At 38.4% G+C, this 25551-nt stretch overlaps 2 protein-coding genes across 2 annotated transcripts in view; both read left to right on the top strand.

Moving 5' to 3' along the window:
* Positions 1-149: 149 nt before the first annotated feature.
* On the top strand, positions 150-3892 carry LOC117241838 (fatty acyl-CoA reductase wat-like). Its single transcript, XM_033508012.1, has 9 exons — positions 150-168; positions 497-685; positions 1185-1278; positions 1355-1600; positions 1705-1850; positions 1932-2231; positions 2409-2690; positions 2786-3043; positions 3123-3892. The coding sequence occupies exons 2-9, from the start codon at positions 519-521 to the stop codon at positions 3229-3231; spliced, it is 1602 nt and encodes a 533-aa protein (XP_033363903.1). The 5' UTR covers positions 150-168; positions 497-518; the 3' UTR covers positions 3232-3892.
* Positions 3893-4554: 662 nt separating this feature from the next.
* Positions 4555-25551, top strand: part of LOC117241607 (Krueppel-like factor 6) — a 284714-nt gene continuing 263717 nt past the window's right edge. Inside the window, exons 1-2 of the mRNA XM_033507474.1 lie at positions 4555-6759; positions 19505-20112. Of these exons, the coding sequence (XP_033363365.1) occupies positions 20101-20112 (12 nt within the window). The 5' untranslated portion in view covers positions 4555-6759; positions 19505-20100. The remainder of the gene's footprint in view (positions 6760-19504; positions 20113-25551) is intronic.

Genomic DNA, 25551 nt, shown 5'->3' with positions numbered 1-25551 from the left:
TTTGCATACACAAGTTTCGACTTTCATATGTGCTGAATAGGTGTACATTTGAAGAAATATATATCCGTTTAAAGCACCCGTTGGGGCACAGTCGGAATACTTTACAGTCGAAACTGAAACGTCGTCGAATTCACATCAGAGGTATTACTTAAGCTGCTACGTCATTTGGTAAGCAATACTGTTACTTTCTTTTCTTTCCTTTAACAATTTTTTTTTAAATCGATGTGTTTCTTGTAATTACATTTTGTTCTAAATTCGTTTCCATATTTCATACTGTGAAGATTATTCTATAAATTATTCATATAAAAACTGAAGAAATGAACTATGTAGATTTCAAGAAGAAGGCATAATAAAGTTCAAATAATGTTTAACTGAGCTGTTCAAAAATCACACTTATATTCTAGATACATTTCATCTTATTGCCTTGCTTTATCATTTTTCATCCTATAAAATGTCGCTGAACAATTGTTATACTAAATTACGTATATTGTCCGAGGTTTAACAGGTAGACCGTCAAGATGTCTTCAAGTGGAAGTAATTTATATATAGACGACTTAGTGAACTTTGATGAACCAACGGTGTCAAATGAAAAAAGCGAAATAGCTGAATTTTTTTCTCATACTAATGTTTTGGTAACAGGGGGTACGGGTTTTTTAGGAAAGCTACTCATCGAGAAGTTGCTCAGGTACGCTACTGACACGACACTATATTTCAATAATTTTTTACGTATTACAAACGAATGCAAACAATAAATTAACAGCGATTATTTAATCTTACGACGTACTTTTGTGCCTAAAACATATCAATAATCTCTTATTTCTGCAATTAAAATTTCATCAGCACGTATTATAATATGATGATACGATTATATAAAAAATAATATTGCTTTGCCTTGAAAATTTCGTTAATTTACGTTTTGATATTTTTTGTAATTGTAATTCCTGGACATGGCGTGCCATTATTGATTGCTAATACATCTTAATTCGTTTGTTGAACAATCGGTTCAAAGGTACTTCCGGTGTTTATGAAATAATTCTTTTCTACGTACAGCGGAGTTTTGGTACTTTTATTATGATTGATACTTTATGTACTATACATTGTTTGATAATACATTGACCTAATATAATTATGCCATATTATTTTGCATAATAAATCATTGTATTCCATTCGAAGTATATTTGTAGAAGCTGTCCAGATATTTTAAGATTATATATGATAGTGAGACCGAAAAAGGGGAAAACTGCTTTCGAACGATATAAAGAAAGTTTCGAAGAAGTTGTAAGTAGAATAAGCTCTTTAATAAAGTATCTTATTAAATGAATTCTAATAATAAATTGTATAATATTTTTATTAGATATACGACAAATTAAGATGCGAGCAACCGAATTTTCTGCAAAAAATAGTAATATTAGAAGGCGATGCAGCGAAAGAAGATTATGGACTTTCGCCAGAAGATAAGAAGACTTTAATGAATGTGAATATTATTTTTCATGCAGCTGCAGTTGTGCGATTTGATGAAAAAATTCGGGTTGCAGTGAATATCAATGTCAGAAGCACAAAATTCTTATTGTCATTTGCAAAAAAATTACCAAATTTTAAGGTATATCTAACATTTCTTATTGTAATTTCTATACGAAATATCTTAGACCAACTCTGTTAAGGACATAAATAATTATTAATAATTACAAATAATTCTATCTGTAGGCTTTTGTGCATGTATCAACTGCATTTTCCAATTGTGTACGTAAGAATATTGATGAAGTACACTATACAGATATTATAGATGCAGATAAAGTTTTAACATTGTTGGATACATTGGATGATGGAAGACTTGAAAAAATGACCCCTATGTAAGTATTGCTTTAAAACACTAAATTCTAATTTTCTGAATAAGAATGATTATAATCAACTGCAAATATTCTGTATAATAGATTGCTTGATAAATGGCCAAATACATATGTATTTACTAAGGCACTAGGAGAAAATATGGTATTAAAGTATGGTGATGATCTACCAGTTTGTATTGTACGCCCCAGTATCGTTATAGCAACTTACAAGGAACCAATTTCTGCATGGATAAATAATATGTATGGACCCACAGGTGTAGTTATGGGTAGCGGTATAGGTTTGTTACATACATTGCATTGTAAAAAAGAAAATATAGCAGATATCATACCAGCTGATTATGTTATTTCCAACATTATTTCCTCTGCTTGGGATGTTGCCAATAGGTAGTATTTTGTCATTTTTTATTAATTTTGTTATTAAATAGTATGAAAAATTGAGTAATACCATTTCATTCGTAAACAAAAAGAAAAAAGAATTGATAGAATGAAATAATAAAGAATTATATTTAGATAAAAAGAGATATAAAATTCAATACAGGTAATAATTATTTTGTTTCATAGAAAAGTTGCAATAAAGTCAGACCAATCTTCTAATTTACCTGATGAGGAAAAAATACCTGTTTATAATTCGGTATCTTCTTGTCAAAAACCAATTTCTTGGGGTGAATTTATGAAACTTAATGAAATTTATGGATTAATAGTACCTAGTACAAAAGTTATTTGGGTTTATAGACTGACACTCAATAGATATTTATTTCTTCACAATATCTATGCTTTCTTATTGCACATAATACCAGCAATTATCGTTGATACACTGGCTTATCTCACTGGTCGGACACCTATGTATGTATCCTATATACCAATTATAAACCATGTATAGATAACATACATTGATAATTACGTAAATTAATAGTAATATTTCATTAATATATTTTTAGATTATTAGATGCATACAAAAAGATACATAAATTTAGCACTGTGATACATTACTTCGCAGTAAATGAATGGAAGTTTAAAAATGACAATGTTATAAAACTTTGGAACAAGATGAATTCTACTGATCGACAAATTTTCTGCCTTAATACAGAATACTTGGACTGGAAGGAATATTTCTATTATCACATAAGAGGTGTTCGTATGTATTTATTAAAAGATCCTATGGACACAGTAGAACTAGGAATAGCCAAATATAAGAAGTACGTTCCTTTTCAATGTTTATCGAAATTAAAGTTACTGTTATTATACATTATAACATGAAATATTTTTATATTGTAGGTTACGTCTAGCGCACAATACAATCGTGTTAACAATATCACTATTACTTTTATGGTTTGCGATATCATTCATAAGTTTTCTTTGGTCTTTTTGTCCTTTATCACACTAATAATTATTGATAGCAATATTGTAGTTCTTTTATCTACATTACATTTGAAACAATTTTCTATTAAAGTGTACATTCCTGTTACAAACAGTTGTTCACTATTGAACTTATTTCATTATAATGATAATAGATGTCGCCACAAAGCTATATTATCTTTATTAAAATAAAATGTATATATTCTCTTATCTTTATTACAATATCCAATTTGTTAAGTAAGGAAATATTTGCTTTCATATTCTGTAAGCAATATTAAGATTGTTTCATAATTGACTAATTCTGTTGATTCTGACATTTCTATATTTGGTCAAAATAGAAAGTTAGAGAAGTTTCAAGTTATTTACAAATTTTATTTATATTATTTTTATACTATTTATATATAAGCAAAACATTAAAAATGTTCTATAATAATTATAATTTATATAATCTTTAAGCATTTTGTAATATGTGAAGCCTTTATTTCGAATTATTAACTTGTTTATATAGGAATATTTTTAATTAATTAATGTCACAAGTAAAAAGAAATATAAGGTATCAGAAGCGTTATTGAAATTCTTATATTGTGAAATAAGATGAAAAAAAAAGTGAAATAGTTATACTAGAAAATAAAAATTTGAAATGTCATATAAAAATATATTTTCATAAATAAATTAAAAATTAAGATTTTGTTCACTAAGAATTTTTAACCGAGTGTATCAAACTAAAAAGTTTCTAATCATGAAAATGAAATGTATGCGTAGGAGTCTCTTCTCAATTTATAGGCGCGTTGTTAATAGGTGTGACTACAGTCTTGTCTACATGCTGAGCACATTGTATACAAATTGATTGATTTATCGAAGTACGAAGCACTACTGAAATTGTTTTTTTTCCTATTTAAATACTGGATATACTAGTATTTATCATATCCTTCTTATTCCAATACAATTTTTTACTTTAAAATATTAGCTTAGATTGTACAATTTTTATAGACTTGTTCTAACTATAAATTAAAATGAATCAATATAATATAGGGGAATAAAATATAGAGAGCCGGGAGGGAGATTTTGCACATCTTTTTCGTGTATCTTTTATGGCTGTGTATCAAGATTTATATAACCCATTTAATATGAATAATAAATTTGTAATATGCTTGTATTCAATATTAATCATGATATTAAAAGTATTATAAAAGCTTGGTATAACCAACACTGGAGAAATACTATATAAATACATAATACATAACAGGAATGGATCGAAGGGCAGATGAGGAAAAGAAGCGGGTAAATTGTGCGCCACCATCGTACATTGAGCGTCAGAGTGTAGTGCGATACGGGGATGGAGGCCGCGCGAGCAGGCAAGCGGTTCAAGCGAACAGAGTCGAGGATCGAGAACCAACCGGCGACTCAGGAAGGCAGTGCACGCCCGACTGCCGACACGAGCGGATGGCGTACGTTGCCGCTCGCGCCACGATTACCTCGTGATTTTCCTTTCTGTCAGAGATACCGTCGGTCACCGTTGTCGATCTCTTGTGACGAATCACACAGTACTCTAAACTAGACCATCTATTGCGATTGCACACAGTCGGAGTCTTCAAGTTCGTTTGTGACTTTGTGTGCCGCGCTTCGATCGCGGAATAAGAAAAAAAAAACAAACGAACGAGCGAGAGACAACAAAAAGGAAATAAAGAAACGGAGAAGGCGAAAGGTAGATTTTCCCCTTTGATCTTTGTCTCTGGTCGTCGATTTTCATCGTGGTCGTTTCGTGTTTTGTCATCGACGAACGTCGCGTACGTACACGTTTTAACACCACGTGTGTGCGCACGCACGCACGCACCAACTCCAACGACGCACGTATTTACTATATTATCAGGCCCGCGCGACTGGCGTACGGGGCGCCCTCCAAAAGTCGTGTGTGCGCGTGCAACCCTACCGGAGCCCGCTGACGTTGGTTACCATAGTAGCGCGCGTGCCGATCAGCTGATCGTTGGGATCCGAGCGTGTTCGACCGTCGGCAGTCGGCCAGCAGCGGCTCCGTCCACTCGTTTTATGCGTTCGTGCAACTCGCTTGCCTTTCGCGCCGTGATTTAGTGATCAACCAACTATTTCGTCAACATCCCATCTCCCATTGTGGCAACGCATAGTTCCAGGAAAATTCTCGATACAACTAGACAAACTTGAATAGATCGTACATAACGGTCGGATCATCCTCTTATTCGCTGTTTTTGCGGTTAGAAGGATGCATTGTTACATTGTATCCGTATTGTCAATCTAATTAGCCAAGTAAACGACCAGACGTTGGATCAAATATGATTTGAAGTAGCCAAAGCCGAACTAAGTACGTTGTTCGAGTAATTCATTTGTGTGCTTGTGACAAGGAAAACCAAAGCATTTCGAGATACACCATTGCATACGACTATCGAGACCTTGCCATGATTCACGTCACGCATTTTAAATTCAACCGTCCAGAAGCGAAATTCAACGGAGATATGTCCAGCGACAGTGGATTCGAGTATTAGATATCATGGTTTGTTTAATTAAGCGTTGTAAGGTATCCCGATTGAAACATCGAACCATTTTTGCTGTCGAACGTTTTCAAATTACATTCGAACAAAAGTTTATAGAACGTAAGAAACAAGCTTGGTGATGGTCGCTGCGTATTTCTAACCGCGCCCGATAATCGAAACTATGTTCGATACATAATAGTAATAAACACACGTTGTCTCTCGAAGCAGTAATTTACCGTGCGTTATGTTTTCAATAGCGTTGTCAGGTGACCTTATGTACGTGACTAACCGTGCGACCATCAATGACACGCTACAAAATCAACAAAACAAACTTAAACTGAAAAACGATCACTCATTCAAGTAGATATATCGGGGAATTACGAAGAACGCTCTTGCCACTTCTCGTAATCGATTAATTTGCAAATGAAACAAAATTCAATTACTTGAATTAAATCGATGTATCACAGTATTCGCAAAAATGAAACATAATCATTTCGAATCGATCGATCAGAAGATGGTGTTGTAGTGCAGTTTGGAAAAAAACATCGATATATCGATATTGTTTGGTGTCAGGTGTCGCTAGACTGCAGTGAACGATGGCCACACAGTCTTCGTACGTACGAAATGAAGAACAAAACACGTCGGAATTGGAAGTAACGGTTGTGGTGAATTATAATTTTCATTAAAACAACATTCAGGCTCGCTTGGTAATGGGATATCGCAGAATGTGAAAGCTTTTTTTGTACGGACACAAATTTTTGACAATCGTTTGTACCTGTGACGAATCACTTGACTGCATGAACCAGACTCCGTGTGAATATGTGAAGTGACTGAATTCTTTTTTTATCGAACTTTCGTCAAAAGTGATTTTTCGTTTTATTTCGTGCTGTGCCTGCAACTGCATCTTTATACGCCAATTGCAACAATGACAATTCGAAGTAATTTCTCGTTCATGCGGAAACTCTGTGATAGCCAATGTCAGCAACGCCATTACTCGGATTAAGTCAAGTGTGAGAAGATCGGTTCCTGATATTATCTTGATAGAAAGCTTGGTGAGTAAAAAACATATATATTTATCGTAAAGTAAAAAAGCAGAAAAAATATTGTTTTTGTTACACCGATAAACATGTTGAGTTTTAAAAATCGAAGTACATATTAAATTGGTGCATACGAAATGTTATACATTGAAATAAACTTTAACCATACATTGTATCTCTTTTAAGACATTTGTTCGAAATAATTTTCACACGATTGAGCGAGCGTTTTGTTTTTCAATTTGGCTGATAATCAAGGGTAGGTCAAAATTTAATTAATGGTTATTCGTTAAAATTTCGGATGAACAATATTTCATGGCTACCAACCTAACATATTTCCTTCGTATCAGTTCTTTCCCGCCATTTTTTGTCTTCTTTCATTCGAGGCAACATTATTTTTTATATATTTCGTTTAAGTGGAAATAAATAGGATATGCAATTTTATAATTGAATAGACAATTACATTTGAACAAACAATTATTGTGTGATGTAACGTAATTATAATTTTTATGACTATAAGCATAAGTAACGTCGAGCAGTATATAGAGTCTAGTCAGTTGTCGAGTCGACGAACCTCTATCGATCTTTACCTCCTGTCTGCGTCTGTCCTCCACCGCTCTGTCACACAGGAATGCAGGCTGTGTTGTATTTCTGGCGTAGTTATTTCTTAAGTTTTTCGAGTTGTGATCACCATCACAAATTTTAGAATAAACTGCTTAATTAAAACTGTTCGCTGATTATATATCATAAATATTAATGTCCACACCGTGTACATATGTACGATTAAAAATATTTCATGTTGAAATTCCCGGTGGGTCTATGAATCTTAGAGGATATTCTCGTAATACGTCGTATATTCTAATTATAATTGTTTGTTATTTTCTAAAACATTGGTAATAAATAATGATATAATAATTTGATTCCTTATCAATTTTTTAAATATATTTTTCTGACTATTTTTATCTGAAATGAGCACAGAATAGGAATCGAAAGAAGAATATATATTAGTGTAGTAAATGTTTACAAATAATATTGTACGAGACAAGTTGCTGGCCACAACGCAATAGGCATCACATAATAGAGGTACACACTCATTGATAAGCTACCGTTGTTCTTGGTTTTTATTAATATACCATTGTACATTTTATCTGCTTTTTCAAGGAAAAGGAAAAAGAACAAGCCAATCGTTATTTAAACTTTTAATTAGCAATATGAGATAAAATTGATAAAGTCGATTAATGGTCCAGCTTGTCATCTTCTACAGAACTTCTAATAAGAAAAGTTGAATCGTTTTGAAATACATTAAAATCTCGCTGAGCCTAATAATCGTACTCGTAGATTTAAAAGAGCGAACGTGAATGTTAAAATGTGACTAGGAAAAGAAACAAACGGAAAGAATATCGATCTTGCACCTGATCCTACAAAGCCAGGTGTAAGCAGGTACTCGTTCTTGTAAAACCGTCGTAGATGCGTTTACCTTCGTGGCTACTAGCCAACTAAATTCTCACAAACTAGTTCTGAAATTTATGCGATTCTTGAGAGTGCACAACCTAAAGAGGATTCTCTGTTTTGTCACATACTCCTCTTGGGACCTACCGCCTCGAAGTGCAATAAACTGGAACGGTGACTGAGGCTTTTAGCACCCCAGAGTGACCACAACAAACGGAATTTTAATTCGATTATTTACCTGACAAACATGATTGGCAAATTATGTCCATCGTTTCCATATTCTATAGCCATTAACTCAAACGAATACATTTTGTTCAATGACTGAGATCGAATCAGTATTACTTCACTTTGATCGCATAAAATTATTATTCATTTCAGAATTAAGTTCTTAATTGGATACATTCCCCTCGCTGTATCAGATAAGATTTAATTAAAATATACCGGTTAAAAGTGAAAATATTCATAAAGTGTAAATTTCCGAGACAAGAGCGTCGTTGCAACTGGAAATTGATGGTATCGCGGAGGTGGTCCGAGATATGACTTTGTATAGATAGACGGTACAATATTCCAAATATAGACAGGAGAAACGACCAGGCGCATCTTAATTTGCGGTTGTACGTTACTAATTTGGTTCACTGACGTTGTACATCCAACGAATAACGTTTTGTCACAGTAGCACAAGCATTAGAAGGAACACGATGGTACGAAGTAAGAGACAAAGAGACAGAGAGGACGGTTATTAGTCCGCTCGCGGTTATTTCATTTGCGACTCATGGTCCACGGTACGAGTTGGTATAATTGTCAGGTTTACGAGAGTCTCGCCATGGAAGCTTGCGACAAAATTTCATCGAACCGTATCTAGGAAGTTATAATCTCTGGAAAAAGTACTGTTAATCGTGTTCGATTTGCGAGCTGAACGAACCAAAGAATTTCATTTCTTGAAATATATCTTGACTGTATCGTTTAATAATTTATAGATTTGGACTTATAAGTCAGCTTGCGAAATTTCTAATGCTATTTCTATAGATTTACGCATGAAACCTTTTTATCGAATACAAATACGCGATAAAAGATTATAAAGTCGTTCAGCATGTTCTCCTTGTTTTATGGTTTCGGAAATGAAACTCGCTTTTCCTCTTTAAGTTTACAGACATCTCGACAACACTTGAAACCGCTTACGTTTTGTATACTTATATTTAGCTACACGTTGAGAGAGGTGAAGTAGCTTGCGGAATCTAAATGAATAAACACCTGCGCGTCTATAGGATAACTGTTAACTGTAATTGTATGTTTTTTAACCTCCGTTAATGTTGATGCGGCATTTTCAATGCATAGTACACCGTTCCAACACCATTTATGTCAATGTCCATTTAATTATTTAGCGTTAAAACACGTAAACTCTGGCATTTCAAACGAAAGAAACATTTTTGAGTAACCTGAATAATCCGATCGATCGAGCAACGTATTCCAGTTCTAAATAAAAAAAAATTGGATCGAATACAGTTCAATGAATCCAATTTTTAGAACCGAACGATAGAATAAGAGTAGACTAGAGGAAATATTTTCCAAACGATTTATATACATATATGTATATACTCTGTTCAATAGCGTGGCATTTAGTTAGTCTTCCACTTGACGCCTATGGTAGACAAATATCTATCTAACCGGTGTGTTGCGTAATGTTTGAGCGCGATGCGCTTTAAACGCATCTTTGTGGTACGGGCACAGCGATGCCCCTGACTTTCTGACATTGATTTTGACCGCAGAATCAACGTGCATAGGAGAGAACGCACCTAACTGTTCCTTTGACTATCTTATACTTGTAGGCTGTCAGATTGTTGACACAACCAGTGACACGTTTAATAGGATTATTTATGCTTCTAAAGGCGCTTAGATGGTCCCACGTTCGTATCAGCTTCATCTACCTGACAGCGCGTAGCATAATTATGCCGACACAGTTTGTAATATTGGGCTCGGCAAGCCAAGTGACAACGCCTAGTCGTCCCTGATTTTGACTTTGTTCGACTTCTGACGTACGACGAGACGTTTTAATCGTCTACGAATGCGCGCGATCGTGGCAACACGTGCTGCTACGTAACTTGTCCGATGATTATTGACATGATTATCTCGCACCAGTGCGCATGGACTAACGAATAGGAATTAATTGAAAAGAAACGTTAGATCCAACGTTGCTCGTGTTCGAATAACGGTGTTCTCGGGTACACGATGTTTCATTAGGTGCATGTTGTTCGTGTGTTCGTTCGTTATTGCCACTAGTTTACTCTGGTTAATTGTGCGTTTGATCGGGCGTCAAAAACCGTATTTATAGCGAAACTTGCAAATCGTTCGTTTTGTCCATTGTCTGTTGCTCATGCTGCGAATTTTAATGAGTTTGTTATTTATTCCTCTTTATTCCACCGTTAAAATGTTCTTTATGTGGCACGTATACTTATGTCTTAATACGTTGCGTGAATTAGAAGAGAGAGGCAGCCGTACACGAACCATTTCTCTGCAATAATTAATTTGTTCATGAATATTTCTTCGTATGCGCGTATCTAAATAATACACGGTTATAGATTCGTGTTCTTAATTGTTAATATCTAATTCATCTTGTATTGCGATACTATGTACGAACGAGCTTGTAAGCTTGGGCGCGTGTTTACGCGCGCACGTGATGCGTGTGTGAGTGGCGCAGGTAATTTGCGGTTTTGAGACGAGACTGGATTCAGTCGGATAATGACCTGCTAGCACTCGTAACGTTAATTGCACTCGTTTCAGTCTTTTGCACAGAACATCATTGTGTTCGGGTTTCGACTCGAGTGCCTTTGGACGCCAACGCAAGCGCGAAACAACCGCGTGCGTACGATCCTTTTCACGATCATTTTAATGGCACATAAAAAATTTACGCACCCATTAATTCGTGGTTACCTTGGCATTAAGAACTAGTTGCATTTTAGGGCTACTTAAAATAGAAAACATTGTACACGCTTGTATACCGTCGCGAATGACAATAATTCTTTCAAAAATTCTATTCCGATAGATACTTATTTCATGAATTTAAATGATAAAATTCGATAGTAATACGCGTCTTCTGTTTAAAACTAATCGAAATTTCCTAATATTTTCATAGATCCTTAGGGTTGCCAGTAAAGTTCATTAAAATTCTTTCACCTGTAATTGCAATAAGTATCTAGATGATAAACAGTACATAATTTAACGGCGTATTTAACAGCAGTTCTCGCTCGTTCCTTAATCGTATTGGAAAAGCGTTGAATTCCCGAATATGCGAGGAACGCAGTGGCGTACGTTAATTAACCATCTAATTGGCTTGAATGCATCTCTGGCGTCTTACGAAATAAGCTTTGCTCGAATCGTCGAAGAAGTTACGTATATCGTAATTTATGTTGGTCAAGGGATTAGCTGACAAAAATATGAAAATGCTCTTGAAATTCTAAACGATTCAACAGCATCGAAGTGTCTGTAACGCTACAACGATGCAATGATTAAACGTATCGATGCGTCCTTTTTACTTTCATGATTAGATAAAAAAGAGTTGTGTCAAAGGTTGAAAAATAGAGAACCGCTGCTGGCGATATAACACGATATAAGCATGGATCACAGGCGACAACCGCTCATTAGCATACAATACAGGCTAATGGGATCGCACGCTGACGGCTACCGTTCAATATCACGTCCACACATAGCTTTAGTCACTCTTTCGGGAAGAAAGAGCAGCATCGATGATATTAAAATTGTTCCACAGGTTCGGATTAGTTTTTCTCTCAGTAGTTTGTTAGAGCTTTGTCTTCGTGTTTCATTCGTTTACCAGCATAGCCGGCAGGCTTGCCTCGCGATTTATGCAATATCGAGGATAATTGTGAAATATTCTACAGTGCATTTAATTAATTTTGCATTAAGTCCTTTTTCAAACTTCATCGTCTGAAATAATATTAATGAATAATATTAATTCTTCTGTTGAATTTTCTTTAATTCATTCTTCGGTAAATTGCTTTAAAAGCAAATGTAAATTTAGCAGCAATATTCTCGAGCGAAACTCGTTGAAAAATTATCGCTGTATCGTTAGCATATTCGGAATTACGACTTCTCATAATGGAATTAACAAGCAGCCGATGGCGTTTGTAGAAGGTTATTTATAGAGTAATAGGTTTTTATTCCTTGTTTTTCAGTTCCTTCATACTTATTTCACGTTACTTAGCAAATCGTCTATCGCACGTGGCGCACTCAACAGGTACAATGTCATTTATTTAACAAAGGCTTCGATGATTAATTGTAATGACTAATTCCTGTATCAGATGCATCTGTTGTTCCTCGCAATATAGACCTAGTTCTGTTGTTCGCTAATGAAATTGCTTATCTACGCGTATCTTGTATCTACTACAAATAGGAGATATTACGTACTAAAATTATTCGCAGTAACTCCAGATAATATATCGAATTACGTTTTGCGGCCCGCAGTTTAGGCCGAGCACGTATTTCTGCTGGAACAGATAAAACTGGTTCGAATCGTTGTAGCGGGCATTGTAACACTGACTGCTATTTACACGTCATCGTATTATAGTTCCAACTACGTCCCTCATTACTGCTGGCAAATGCGTGCGAATGTCAGTTTTAGTACGAGGCAGTAAAAGACGCGAGGCGTCGTTGTTATTGCTTTTCTCGTGGTAGTTTCTGCTAGTTTTACCGGTCCGTTGTTTCATTATCGTTTCGTTGGGCTTTCTGCCGTGGAGGATTACGAGATAATGCGATAAGTCGGGGGTTTCGGAGCGAACAACAACGATACGAAGCACGAGTACACTGATGTATAGAAACGTGTATGGAAGATACGATGATTACCGTTGATGCGGAAAGCAAGCGAAAGAAACTGTTTGTACACAGTGACACAATTAACGTTTGAATGCATTTAAGGATGTCTGGTATGCGTCACGTTGATATTTATTTTAATCATTTAATACGCGTATCTCGTAGAAAAACTACGAAAAATTATTTGCTCTGGCCGACGCGACGTCTCGTTACTTCAATTCATAATCGCGCATGCAATTATCGGTAGAAGACTTCTAAATTACTTGAAACTTCAGCTTAAGTTTGCCGGAACGTTTTATGCTACACAACCAGCAGATCGCGCACCAGTCTTGGTAGCAGTAAAAACGCCAATAGGTCGGCGATAAAATTAAATGAACACTTACAAACTCTAGCCGTCGGTTCAAGCTGAAGAGAGTATGGAAGCGAGTAGCTGTCGATAATGAGAAACTCGATAAAAACGACTGGAACGCTTCGTCTCAATTGATGTACGTCCCGTCATAATTGATACTCTAACGTCGTACCGCGAGCTCGGGGCTTGTATTTAAAGAGTCTTGGATTACGTCTAATGAGACGTTGCTTTTGACCTAACAATAGGCGATTACGAATTCGTTCATCTTAAGAAAACTGACCATTTGCCGCACGTTCCTTTCACCCTATCAGGAGAAATTAGTTCTCCGATTCTCCGCCGAGAGGATTTTTAAAAGGAAAACATGCTTTCTAATACCATACCAAGTTAATTATGCGCATAAGTCGATATTCCTTCTTTATTTTCCTCACCTATCAATTTCAATGGTAGTTTCGCTCGTTGAATCCGAATTGCTCCGTTGAATCGGTTTTTAGGATACGATGATTTTACTCACAGTATCGCGTATATTTTACATAAGGTAGAATTTACGGAAGGAAACCGACTCGATACATATTTTGTAATTCAGGATGAGGGTTCAGGGTTGGTTCGTTAATTTTCATTGTCTCGTGCCAGCTGATAAAATCTGGTACTAGGGAAAGGTATGAAGTACATGTACGTGATGTACATTAATGTATGATAGAATAGGAATTTCTTTTGTGGTACGTTCCGGCGAACCGATGTGGGTATATGCATATATATGTATTGCAGATATGGGTAGATCTATATGCACGACATGGCATTCAGAGCTTGTTGCATTCCGATTAACGCGTTATTATACGATGCGTATTAGAAACCGTACTTGCGACCAGCTAATGCGTTCGTGGTTCACACGCGTGTATTGGGCATTCGATAAGCATTGTAACGTAATAGAACGAACGTGTTTTGTGAAAGTGTATGTTCGGTTACACGTGATATGGTTTTTCAATGTATAGATACCTATTAAAAACTACTTCCTTTTTTTTAAACGGAAAACAAAATAGCGCTATGTATGTTTGACTTACAACGATATATACAGTAAATGTAAAGTAACTAGGCCTACTCGTGCATCATATCGTGAATAGTGGAACGGTGCGATGTACCATGAAAAGCATCGGCTCACTGGATTCGTATTAAATCCATGCGAATCTATACAAATGGAAACATAAATGCAAGCGTGCATCGCGGTACACACGTGTCACGTACATACGGCAAAGTGTCGCCAAGTATGCACCGTATGCTAAAACACGATTCGCTTTCGAAATAAATCGATAAGATCTCGGTTGAACAGATTTCAAATTAACGTCAATGTACAGCACCGTGCGAGCCACGAACGGAGGTTATTAATGCCCGGTGTGCACCGTCAACGTTAGACCGTTCTAACATTATTATGGCGGTATCATGTAAAGTAGACGTTTCGCGGATGTAATATTAATGTAACCCGAGAAGAAATTGAGAGAGAAGCACGGCAGATGACAAGCTGTTCGTTTTACGTGGAAACGATGTATGTAATTATTTCAAGACTTAAATAGGTCGGAACACGATGGTTGTAATTTCAGCACAGTCAAATGGTTCTCGGCAGAGCTTTCTTTTTTGTACACCTTAATTGCACGTATCATGCCAAACATAATGTGTTAATATAATTGGCTTCCTTTATATAGAGTCACTGTTATACTTTCTAAGTATATTCTTTTTATCATTTCTCAATGATGAGCCACTGAAGCTTATTCGTGGCTCGCAATTAATTTAATTAAACAGCATCGATTCACGATAACCGAAAGGAACTGGTACCACCTACTGATAAGGTTAATCGCTGAAAAAAAAAATGTTGTTATCGGATTGGTAATCGGTAAATTAACGACATTGACGGATTCATTAGGAGGAACGGGACTCGAACCGTGCCGTGGCCGCCAAAGATCAATCGATCGAATTTAAAATATTACCGAGCGAGTGGATCAACTTTATATTCGAAGAAACGACAAATACCAAAGGCATAAGTGGCGGGAGTGATTATGATTAATAGTCGAGAACGTGATCTGTAAACACGTTCGATATGTTTTCGTTTCGTTAGTCATAGAATTTCCACTTCTGATTTTAGACGATTCTGATTTAGCAATCGGAGTCGTTTGAATGAGGTATTTTCACTTTGTTATCTGGCATTCATACGATAACGCAGTCTGTCATGAATTTTATATTACGAAGCGAGACACGTTAGGGATTGCCTGTCGTTTCGTACGATTCGGTGTTTTTATGTAAATTACAGACATCATGTGCAATTACTATCGCTGCTACTTCCTTCGTATCTTTCTCTCTTTCGATCTAGCATTTGTCTCGAATGCTTGTACGGGCTATGGTAGTCTTCAAGGCGAAAAGAGAGAAGGCCAGATAAGGTAATGTCTTGGTAATGGTACATGTGCTTTGGTTCACACGCGGATACGACTGATCTGTACCGATCATTATCTTACATGTCCTGGTATAACACAATTATTTGCACCGGTAGTACAACTGGCCGAGTTTCATGCAGATATCTATTTCGACATAGCAGTATACGAGAGGCTGGGCAAGGAAAAAAGAAACGCAACCGTGTATCTTTATAGCTGTGCGTCAAACCAGCTGCTAAACTTTACAATGTGCCATAACAGAGCCTCTGTGTGCGTCGTTGAAATAATTGTGCCGAATCAGCGAGTCGAACGTTGCCGCCGATTGTGAAAATCCGCGTTGCTTCTGATCGGTGAAATCTAAGGAATGCGAGTCTTTTTTCGACTCGAGGACAAGTTTCCCTTGAGCTATTGTAACACGGTTCTCCCGTCTCGTAGGAGACCTCGCTACGAATTTCTGTATTACGGGCAACGATGCATTTTATTTAATTTTAACCAACGTTATCGAAGCCCGATCTTGGCACCGCCCACGAGAAAGTCATATCTCTTCGTTCTCGCGTTTATCCCCTTGATTCTTTATTAATACTAAAACTCGTAACTTTCTACTCATTATCGGGAACGATGTCAATGATTATTATCGCGCCTAAATAGTCGCGATCGCTTAAAATTTTATAGATGCCGTAACGACTTACTTAGCCAGTTTCTTCATGGCATTCTACGGAATCGACGGATTCCGTGACACTTATTAAGCAGAAATTGCACGATATATACCAACGACAACGATCGTTGAATCGTAAGCTTGTCGATACTGAATCCGATTGAATCAAACTGAAACAATCAAACTGTATTCGTTCTATAGACAAAAATGTTCATATATAATATTTTGCAATTTAGTCGTTTAACTGGCAGAAATTGTGCGACTAGCATTCGTGGCACCCCGCGGCCCGCGACCCGCAGTGCGTTTCACACTTGCGGCAGCGGTACACTCTCGCGTCCACCGAGTGGTTAGCTGCTCGCTGTAATTATCCGAGGCAGTTCTTACGCCTCTAGCGTGTGCATGTACACGCTAGTGTATACACGTCGTGCGTTGGAGCAGGTACAAGTTAGAGCAGGTCACTTTCGCTGCCGGCTTGAACTGTTCCAGTCGTCGCGCACGCGTGCTGTTCCATTCATAAACTTATAGAGGCGCGTATATAGCCAGACTGAAGCACATAGGTGTAGGTTCGCAGGTACGCCGATACACGGAAATAAGCTATTCACCGGTTCGCGTGTGTAGTTCCTAGTCGATCTATCTCGATGTTCCGCGAAACTCTAATCGCTGAGGCATACGTAAGAGTAAAGGCGAGTGCGCGATGCTCGATGTCGAAGGCGTTAAACTTAATTCTTGCGTATGATTCAACGTCTGGAACAAAGATGCCACGTTATATAACGCAAAATTATGTAAATGACTTTTATGCGTCGTTTGATGTATCTAAGTTTTCATGCTCAGCCACGATTATGCATAGTCGTATCTACAGAAAGAGATATAATAGATGATCTGGTATATTCCGTACTGAAGGTTCTGCCTGAGTCGGGCAGCGCGCGTTTATTCGCTAAACGCGAAGTTTCGTAACCTTTCAATTAAGAGCGGAGTGCCACGGCGGTGCAACTATGTTCTTAAAGTGGAAACTGTGAACGCGCGGACCACGTAACCGGCTTGCAAAGTTCCGTATTTTGACGAAAACAGACGGAGGCTACGATGATTTAGGATCAAGATTGATAAACTGATTACGCGTCATAGTAATTTTATCGGTAACACATCGTCAGGATGTTTGTCTCGCGATAAGACGAACTGACGGCGATCGATCGTTGAATCGATAGATGGGTCGACAATAATCTTTGCTTGATCTCGGTGCACGTTTGTTTCATCTTATACGGTTACGCTGTACGATGCAACGATATCGTGGAAAGGATAAATAATACTCCATGAAAAATAAATTCTGTCGCGTTACAAACCTGACACGTGTGGAACAATAAGTAATATTAAAGAGACGATAAGATGCAATACTTGGACGTAAAGAGGTAAGATCGTGTGAAGAACACGATTTCATGGAAAAACGCAATTTGTAACGGATCGTATGCAACAGCTTTCAGTTACTTAAGCAGATGTTATTGCATAACTATAATGTTCATAATTTCTTCTAGACTCGTAGTTCATTGACGTTAGGCTAACGCGTAGCTTGGGGTCAAGCACAGTCATAGAACTTTCTTATGGAACGATCACGTTGGAGCTTTTATTACCTACGCTTCATTAGAACTTTAATGACACGTGTAGAATTCAACGAGACTCGTACAGAAATTTACGCAGCAGGAAGTATTCGTATATGTATTATAGATTTCCGTTAGTTTTGTAGTCTTTCTCCTTTATCCTACGTTTGATTTTCTACATTTTTAATACGTATATCGCTAGCCATCGATGCTTTTGTGTTTGACAATTACTTCGAGTTGCCGACACGACGTGTTTTGCATATTACTCGATTGCAGAGAAGCGTACAATACCCGTAGGAGTGCAAGGGCTACCGTTACGAAGCCGCTGTGAAAGTGCACTAACGAAAGTGCGAATTCCAATGCGATTTTTACACACGCTGTATACAAAATGTTTGTACTACATTATGCGTGCCGGATCTGGAATTCACCGTTAACGTAGATCGTTTCTTTGTGGCCACAGCCGCGAGCCAAACCTATGAAATTTCATTTTCCTATCTTACTTAACGACTCGTTGTCCGAAACAATTAGGAAAACGTACAAAGTACCAAGGATGAAAGCAACAGTGTGTATTGAATATAGCATAACGCTAATAGCGTATTACAAATTACATATCAGATACCTTGTGTATCCTCTGTACTTGCTGCAATTACGTTTTTTTTATTTTAAAGTACCATCGTGTTAGGAGAATATTTCCTGAAATTACAAGGTGCTCTAACGATAGCGAAGAAGAGAGGAAAGGCTGGATAAAATGGAAATTCTCTTGCAATATCTCGATATAACGATCTAAAATAATGTGTACACAGGGAACTCGATTAATGCATAAAAATGTTGAGCTGTTGATTAAATTGCAGGATGCTGGATCGAGGTACGGGAGGTTCGCAAGGGGTGCGGTAGCTAGAAATTGTGCATCTCGGTACACCGGTCAAGTCTATTTCCCCGACTATTAGCTTTAATCGATTATAGCGTGACGGATCGAATGATTTAAATAAAGACCGGGTGCGTCATGGGCCTGGCTTGGTACTTGTCGACCGTGCCCGTCGACATGATGCCGTTGCATTCGCTCGTTATTACGCTCAATCTGTTGCGTTTTTCGTAACGATACTGTAAAACATGATAATTTTTTTCGACGGTTCATTCCGACTAGTTTCATAGGTAAATATATTTTCATACACCGTAGACGAATCAGGTTGGTTTAGGTTGTTTTTACATCTACAAAGGTTCTAATTACGTAAAAGAAAGAGAATTAACGTTAACTACGATCTAAATAGAACGAAACGTTGTCTTCGCGTTAGATGAATATGGAATAGCACGAACAAGAACATTTAGAATGTAGAACAATTACTTGCTTTTACTCAGTTCCAGGATTTTAATTTAGTAGGAACGAGAAACGAGTAGAATTATGATAAAACCTTGCCGTTACTGGTTAAGTTTCCCGCAATCGTGTAGACTAATTTCTAATGCAGATACGTACGTTTGTATGTTGCAGGTGACGTACGCCGAACGGGCCAGTATTCATGCCAGTATGCCAATCAGATGCCAGTAGAGAGCCAGTATCTGTATCTGTCGCCACCGATAGCCAATTAATAAGTTACTTAGATAGTTAAATTAATAGACGATACATCACACGCTGTTTTATATAATCGTTGTTAGAAGACGTCGCTTAATAGGCGTAACAAATATACACGTATTTATATTATATATACATACACACACGTACATATACGCATATATAAATATAATATAATCGAAGAAGCAATAAGTGTCGAATCGCGGGCTATTATTTTCACATCGTACTCTTTTTTTCTACCACTACAATTTTCTCCGCTCGTTCATTGGTTTGCTTTTTTAAATTATCGGTGACCGCGTGTTCTCTTTACGAGAGTATATTCGTAAGATTGGACAGAGTGCAATCGAGTTGTGATTATCGAAGTGGACTGACCGATCGATTTCTCGGCTGTGAAGTGAATTAATACCCCAGGAAAACGATTGAAACGGAGAAAGGAAGCGAACAGCGTACACAGGCGAGCACGGTGGCTGGAAACGGTGACTTACATCGAGAGCGCCAACCTGCAATCAAGGTTCATGGTTTTCATGGTGAGTCATTGTATCTATTTCTACTAATTTTAATACGGTTACGGTGTTTTATCGCCGTTTCTTGCTTTTCCTCGGTATAACGCGGCTGTACAATCACGACACACCGAACGCTCCGAAAAAATTTCGTACCCTTTTTTTAACGAGCTGCCGCAACACGAGGAAATTTGTTGCATGAAATTTCACGCAGAAATTTCGTGACATATTTACACATGATTTCTCCTCGTTTTTATCCTTTCCCCCTTTTTTTCCCTCGTACTTCTGTCGGTCGCTCAATTACGAATTGGCAAGCGGACCCGTTATAAGCAACGCGATTTTATGCAAAATTTCCGCCGTGACGAGATGCCGCAACTTCCATGAAATATATAGCACGTGTCACATGCAATTTGCATAATGCAACATCGACACTTCTTCGATGTACCGAAACGTTATCTTTATACACGTCGTATCGTTTCATATCACGGATCATTGGATTATCGAGCGAGCGGCTTAAACGGAACATCCGATAATGGTGAATTCGAGGAACTGAAACTGTCTCGTAAATATCGATAAATAAGGACTACCGAAAGTATTACAAACTTCCGTCTCCTGCAATTTATTGCCATTCTCCTTTATCGCGAGTTCAGGGTAATATTCAATGGGCATCGCTGTAATCATTTCGATAAAAGCTGGTTTATATCGAAATCTACAGGCTCGATATCCTGTTGGTACGTACAAGGAAAGTTTCTCGAATTTCTACCCTCCGTTACCTCTTGGCAATCGACAAATTTTTTTCCTCATCCGGAATAGCTGTCTATCTTCCTTTTTTCTCGCTCTTCCGTTTCGTTAACATTCGCGTTTCCGACCCGTGTATTTTTTTCCCAGTTTGCTTTATTCAACTCGGATACGTTACTCGAGTTACCGATTTAACTGGTTTATCTGAAACTTTATTATTCGTCTCTAAATTCTTCCGGCTGATCGGCTGGGAATATCTTAATGCAGACGGCCACAGTGTGTTACGCAAATTAGTTAGCGTAGCAGAGCGTAACTTTCAAATTATATAGCATAACGTGGCTCGCTAATTAAGAAAAGCGTCGAATAAGCGGCTGCATCGGGCATTCGATACGTTCGATTTCTCCCGGTTATGCCACTCGGCTTTGTTACTCTTGCTGGGATATTTCGAGGGCGAAAGAGGAGACGTAGAGGCAAAACCAAAGAGAAGAAAGAAGGATACAAAGAGAGATGCACCGCCAGGTTACGGGTCAGCCGCGGTGGGGCATTAATAATCGTTTACAATCTTTAAAGCAGGGTGTGGCGAGTGCGTTAACCCTCCTTTTCTTCCTCTTCTTCCTTCTGTTCCTCCTACTCCGGCTTCCTCTCTGCTTTTTCTTACTCTCCTTGCTTCTTCGTGATCGTCCGTGGCGCACCGGATGGACAAAACACGAGGAAAAAGTCCAGGCTTGCCTTCGTAAACCAGTTGGACGTATATATCGTGAAAAAAGGATAATCAATGGCGAAAGGGTACACACTCGATCTGTAGTCGTTTTATCGTCATGACGATTTCGCTGGCAGCGCAAGGGGCAGAATTTATTTGTGGATCATTGAAAATCGTTTGCGTGGCTGCTGAACTACAAATCGATTCCAGCGACTTCTTCGATCGCGAATTAATCGTTTTTTAACGTATCTTAGAGAATACGCAGTGTCATAGATTATCGAACATTTTACGATATAGCTATAGGTTTCGATATGTTGAGTTTTGCGACAGGTTAAAACGTGGTCCTTTATCCGAAGTTCGAACGTTTAGATAGCTCGATGGTTCATTTCGGAAGTAGGGGGCGACAATTAAAACTGAGAAATTAACATCGCCGGGAAACTCGATAAACCGGTATGCCGGACAGTCGTTTGATAAATTTCGCCGATTGCACCTCGATGCCTTCGAATAAACAATTTTTAGTGCAAAGTAAGTAAGTTTCTTACGAATATTTATTTAATCGCGCAGGACCGCTCGACCTGGTCAATTTACGCGGAAGAATTTCGTCGCGTACCTGCGACGTTATTCTTCGGTGGAGCTTCCGTTCGCACGCGTTTGATCCTTCTCGTCGATGCGTTTCGGCAATTTTACGAACGCGAACCTCGTCGTTTCATCGTCGATGATTATCGTTGGCGCGTTAGAAAGCGTGCGGTCGCGTCCTGTATAATATAGGACCTTAATGAGGCTCGGTGTTTAAGACCTCGAGGAAAAAATGAATTGCGCGACAGAAGATACGAATCGAAAAACGAATCGATGTCGCCGCGGTGGTTGAAAGAAATTCTTGCCGTCATTTCCCCTTGCGGTGCGTTATTAACGACGACGATAAATATGCGCGTTCTTTTCACAAGTGCGACGAATCGGCGATCGCGTCCACCGAGTCCTGGCGAGAAAAAAATTCCCCTCGAAGGAACGGGTTCCTCGAGCACGTGTGTCCCTATCGGTTGTCCCGTGAAAATCGGTCGTCGGCCCCTTGGTCACCTTCTCCTCTACGAACGGCATCGCCATTAACCACTACCACAGCCACCTGCAGCGACGAATCAGCATATTTAGCGTCGAGCCGAATTTAATAGAGGCCATCGCTCGGGTGTGCATCACGCGGTTGCATTCGCGAGACGCATCAATAATATTCGCCCCGTGATGCATAGCATTATGTATGCATACTAACCTCTCGCGAATCCTTTTGGAATTCAATTCGTGTTTCTGCCGTTTGTTCGTTTACGTTGCCGAGATACGTTTACGGTTTAAACGTTGAAACGCATTTGCATCGTGACGCGCATTACTCGACACTTAGTACGGTTATCGTTCGTCGTGACCTTCCTCGATATTCCGATGCGATTCAACACAATTTCGTTGTCGTACAAATAACACCGCATAGTATCATCGAAGGTCAAATACAATTTTCATAGCTCTATTGTCCTACGCGTTTACTTTTCGAAGCTATCGGAATCATGCGGAAACATCGCCGAATTTAATTATTCACGTGGTCGAGTATCGACGACGTTCCGAATGCTAAAATTACACGACCGTCAATGAAGTTTGAGTAATACAACGTTAAATATTATTTGTATCCGTTGTACGTGGTGTGTGTTTAAAAAACGTGCTATAAATATTGACGTTACTCGGGCTGTACGTCGGCGAGGCAATTAATAAAAATATTTTTCGTCACAAATGAACGTTTGTCGGCTATATATCACGGCCAACCAGTGGGATACTCAACAACCGTGAATACCTACGGAATAATAAATTCCGCTAAAGGGTGGAGACGGCTTAACGTTCGTAATACGCATTGCTCGCGGATATATTTTTCTCTGGGAGACATTAAAAGCCAAACGAAACCCGTACGGCACCGCCGACCTGGGTACAGTACTCTATGGACGTGAAAAATGAACGAACATCGTGCCACGATTCATCACCCGCGTACCGCTCGCAGTCCTTGTGAAAGTGATGCATGCTTCTTGTCAAAGACGATACGTTGAATACCATTCGTTCAGCGGCTCAAATATACCCGGTAATGCACCTAATTTCCATTCGTCTTATCGTTCGATACCGCGTTACAAAATCTCTTATCCGTCTAAGATCGGTGAATCCCAAGTTTCCGTTGAAAGAGAATATGGGTGTGTACCTGGAATTCTTCGAGATATTTAATAGCCCGAATAAAGATCGAAAACGCGGTCTTAATGGAGAATCTTAATCGTTCGTTTAGAACATTTTTATATTCGCGTTTAATCCTCACCGTCTACCCGTCGTAAGTTCGTTTTTCGCTGCTGTTTATTGACGACCCTATTAAACGTAGGAAATTGGAAGTATTAAAAAAGTAACGTGAGCTTCACGATCACAATCTCGCATCGAGATTCCAATTTTAGGCGCGACTGGGTCGTACACATTCTTTTGACACGTTTTTACCAGGTCAGCTTAATAAAAACCTTTAGTTCTTCGTATCTAATTTCATACATTGACCAAGAAACGCTGCAAGAATAAAAGAGAAAAGCAGCGTTCCTATCTCCTTTTCCTCACCATTAAAAAAAAATCGATAAGTTCGATTTTTTAATATCATGCTTTAAGCTGTCCGGAACACGTTCGAAATGTAAACCTTAGGCCTTTATACGGCGGTCGTTATTTCAACGCGCAATGTGCTTACACCGCCCGCGTATACAGCTTCGCCTTATTTTTATTGCCGCGACGCAGCAATTTTTGCCTTTTCTCTTATCTGCCGCGCGCCAAGCACACGATACAGGAAGATCGTTCGTGGTGTTTTGAACGTGACGCCTACGCGATATGCGTGCAGGCGTGCACCGGTACCGTGCCGGTTAATTGTTCCGATGGATTTAAAGTCGGCGTCCGAAATAAATGAATGTCGCTTGCCAAGGTGCGCGGTGCGGTACGATGCAACGAGGTATATATGGTCGTCACGGATTATATTTCTTCGGGACGTACTTATACGTGAGTGAAACTTCGGTACAGTTTTCACATTTTAATCATTCTCATCTACAGAGCAGCCGTTCCAAATCTGAATTTAACTCGAACGCGAGATTATTATGGGACAATCTTCACTTAATAGTTTCCGTTGCGATCTAAAATGCGCGCGATTGCGAAATACTAATTGGCTCCTCCATCGGTTGTATGTTGCTCAAACTATCGAGAAGCGAATTATATTTAAATAGTCGAGAATTTGAAATTCAAGTCGAGCAACGCAAAGCTAGTTTCATCGAGTTGATCTCGACGCGGTTTCAACTTTGTTTAGATACGGCTTGTACATAAGCTATCTTATTATCATGCGACCTTGACTCGTTCTTTTTCTTTTGCTTAAGTATATCAGAAGCGTTAGAAACATGGAACGATCAGACGCTTGGAAATTTTAATAACTTCTTTCTTTATCTTTGCCATTTGATCGAATTTCTTTGACGAAATCACGAAGATTTATTATATCTTCACGTGCAACGAATATCAAAGGCTTCCGTCGCAATGATTACTCGATTGTCTCGATGAATCGATGCTCGCAGCTCGAGGCAAACGTTCCGTCTGAAAAGCCGTGACACGAACAGCATGTACGTACGTACTCCGTAGATTGTATTTTTCTTGATTTCACGGTCTTGTTCGGTGTGTCAGTCGCGAATTTCTCGGGATGCGAGCAGAGGCAGACACGGATTTCTACGAGTGTATTATCGTAATCGTAACGAACGATCCGACAAACGTAATAAAAAGTATCGTTTACGTAATGTCGAGAGGTAAAGTCAGATTGAACGATGTTATCGAACGCATAAATTCGAACAACGTAGAATTTTAGCGAAATCGACGAGGCATGCTCTTACGCGATATAAAAGCGAGGAAAGCTGGCGCAAGTCCTTTTTGGAGATAAGACGTTAAATAACGCGACCGTCAATTAGCAAGCATTCACGGAAGTCGAGTGACAATGCGTTTCTTATCGTACTTTA

This window comes from Bombus vosnesenskii, unplaced genomic scaffold (genome assembly GCF_011952255.1).
Source record: "Bombus vosnesenskii isolate JDL3184/JDL3185 unplaced genomic scaffold, Bvos_JDL3184-5_v1.1 scf7180000016261, whole genome shotgun sequence".
Lineage (NCBI taxonomy): Eukaryota > Metazoa > Arthropoda > Insecta > Hymenoptera > Apidae > Bombus > Bombus vosnesenskii.
This window is presented reverse-complemented; position numbering and strand designations above follow the sequence as displayed.

Excerpts from the sequence above, each read along its gene's own strand:
- LOC117241838 (XM_033508012.1), top strand. The coding sequence starts at position 519 with ATGTCTTCAAGTGGAAGTAATTTATATATAGACGACTTAGTGAACTTT. Across the intron at positions 686-1,184 it reads CTCATCGAGAAGTTGCTCAG|AAGCTGTCCAGATATTTTAA; the intron begins GTACGCTACTGA and ends GTATATTTGTAG. Across the intron at positions 1,851-1,931 it reads CTTGAAAAAATGACCCCTAT|ATTGCTTGATAAATGGCCAA; the intron begins GTAAGTATTGCT and ends TCTGTATAATAG.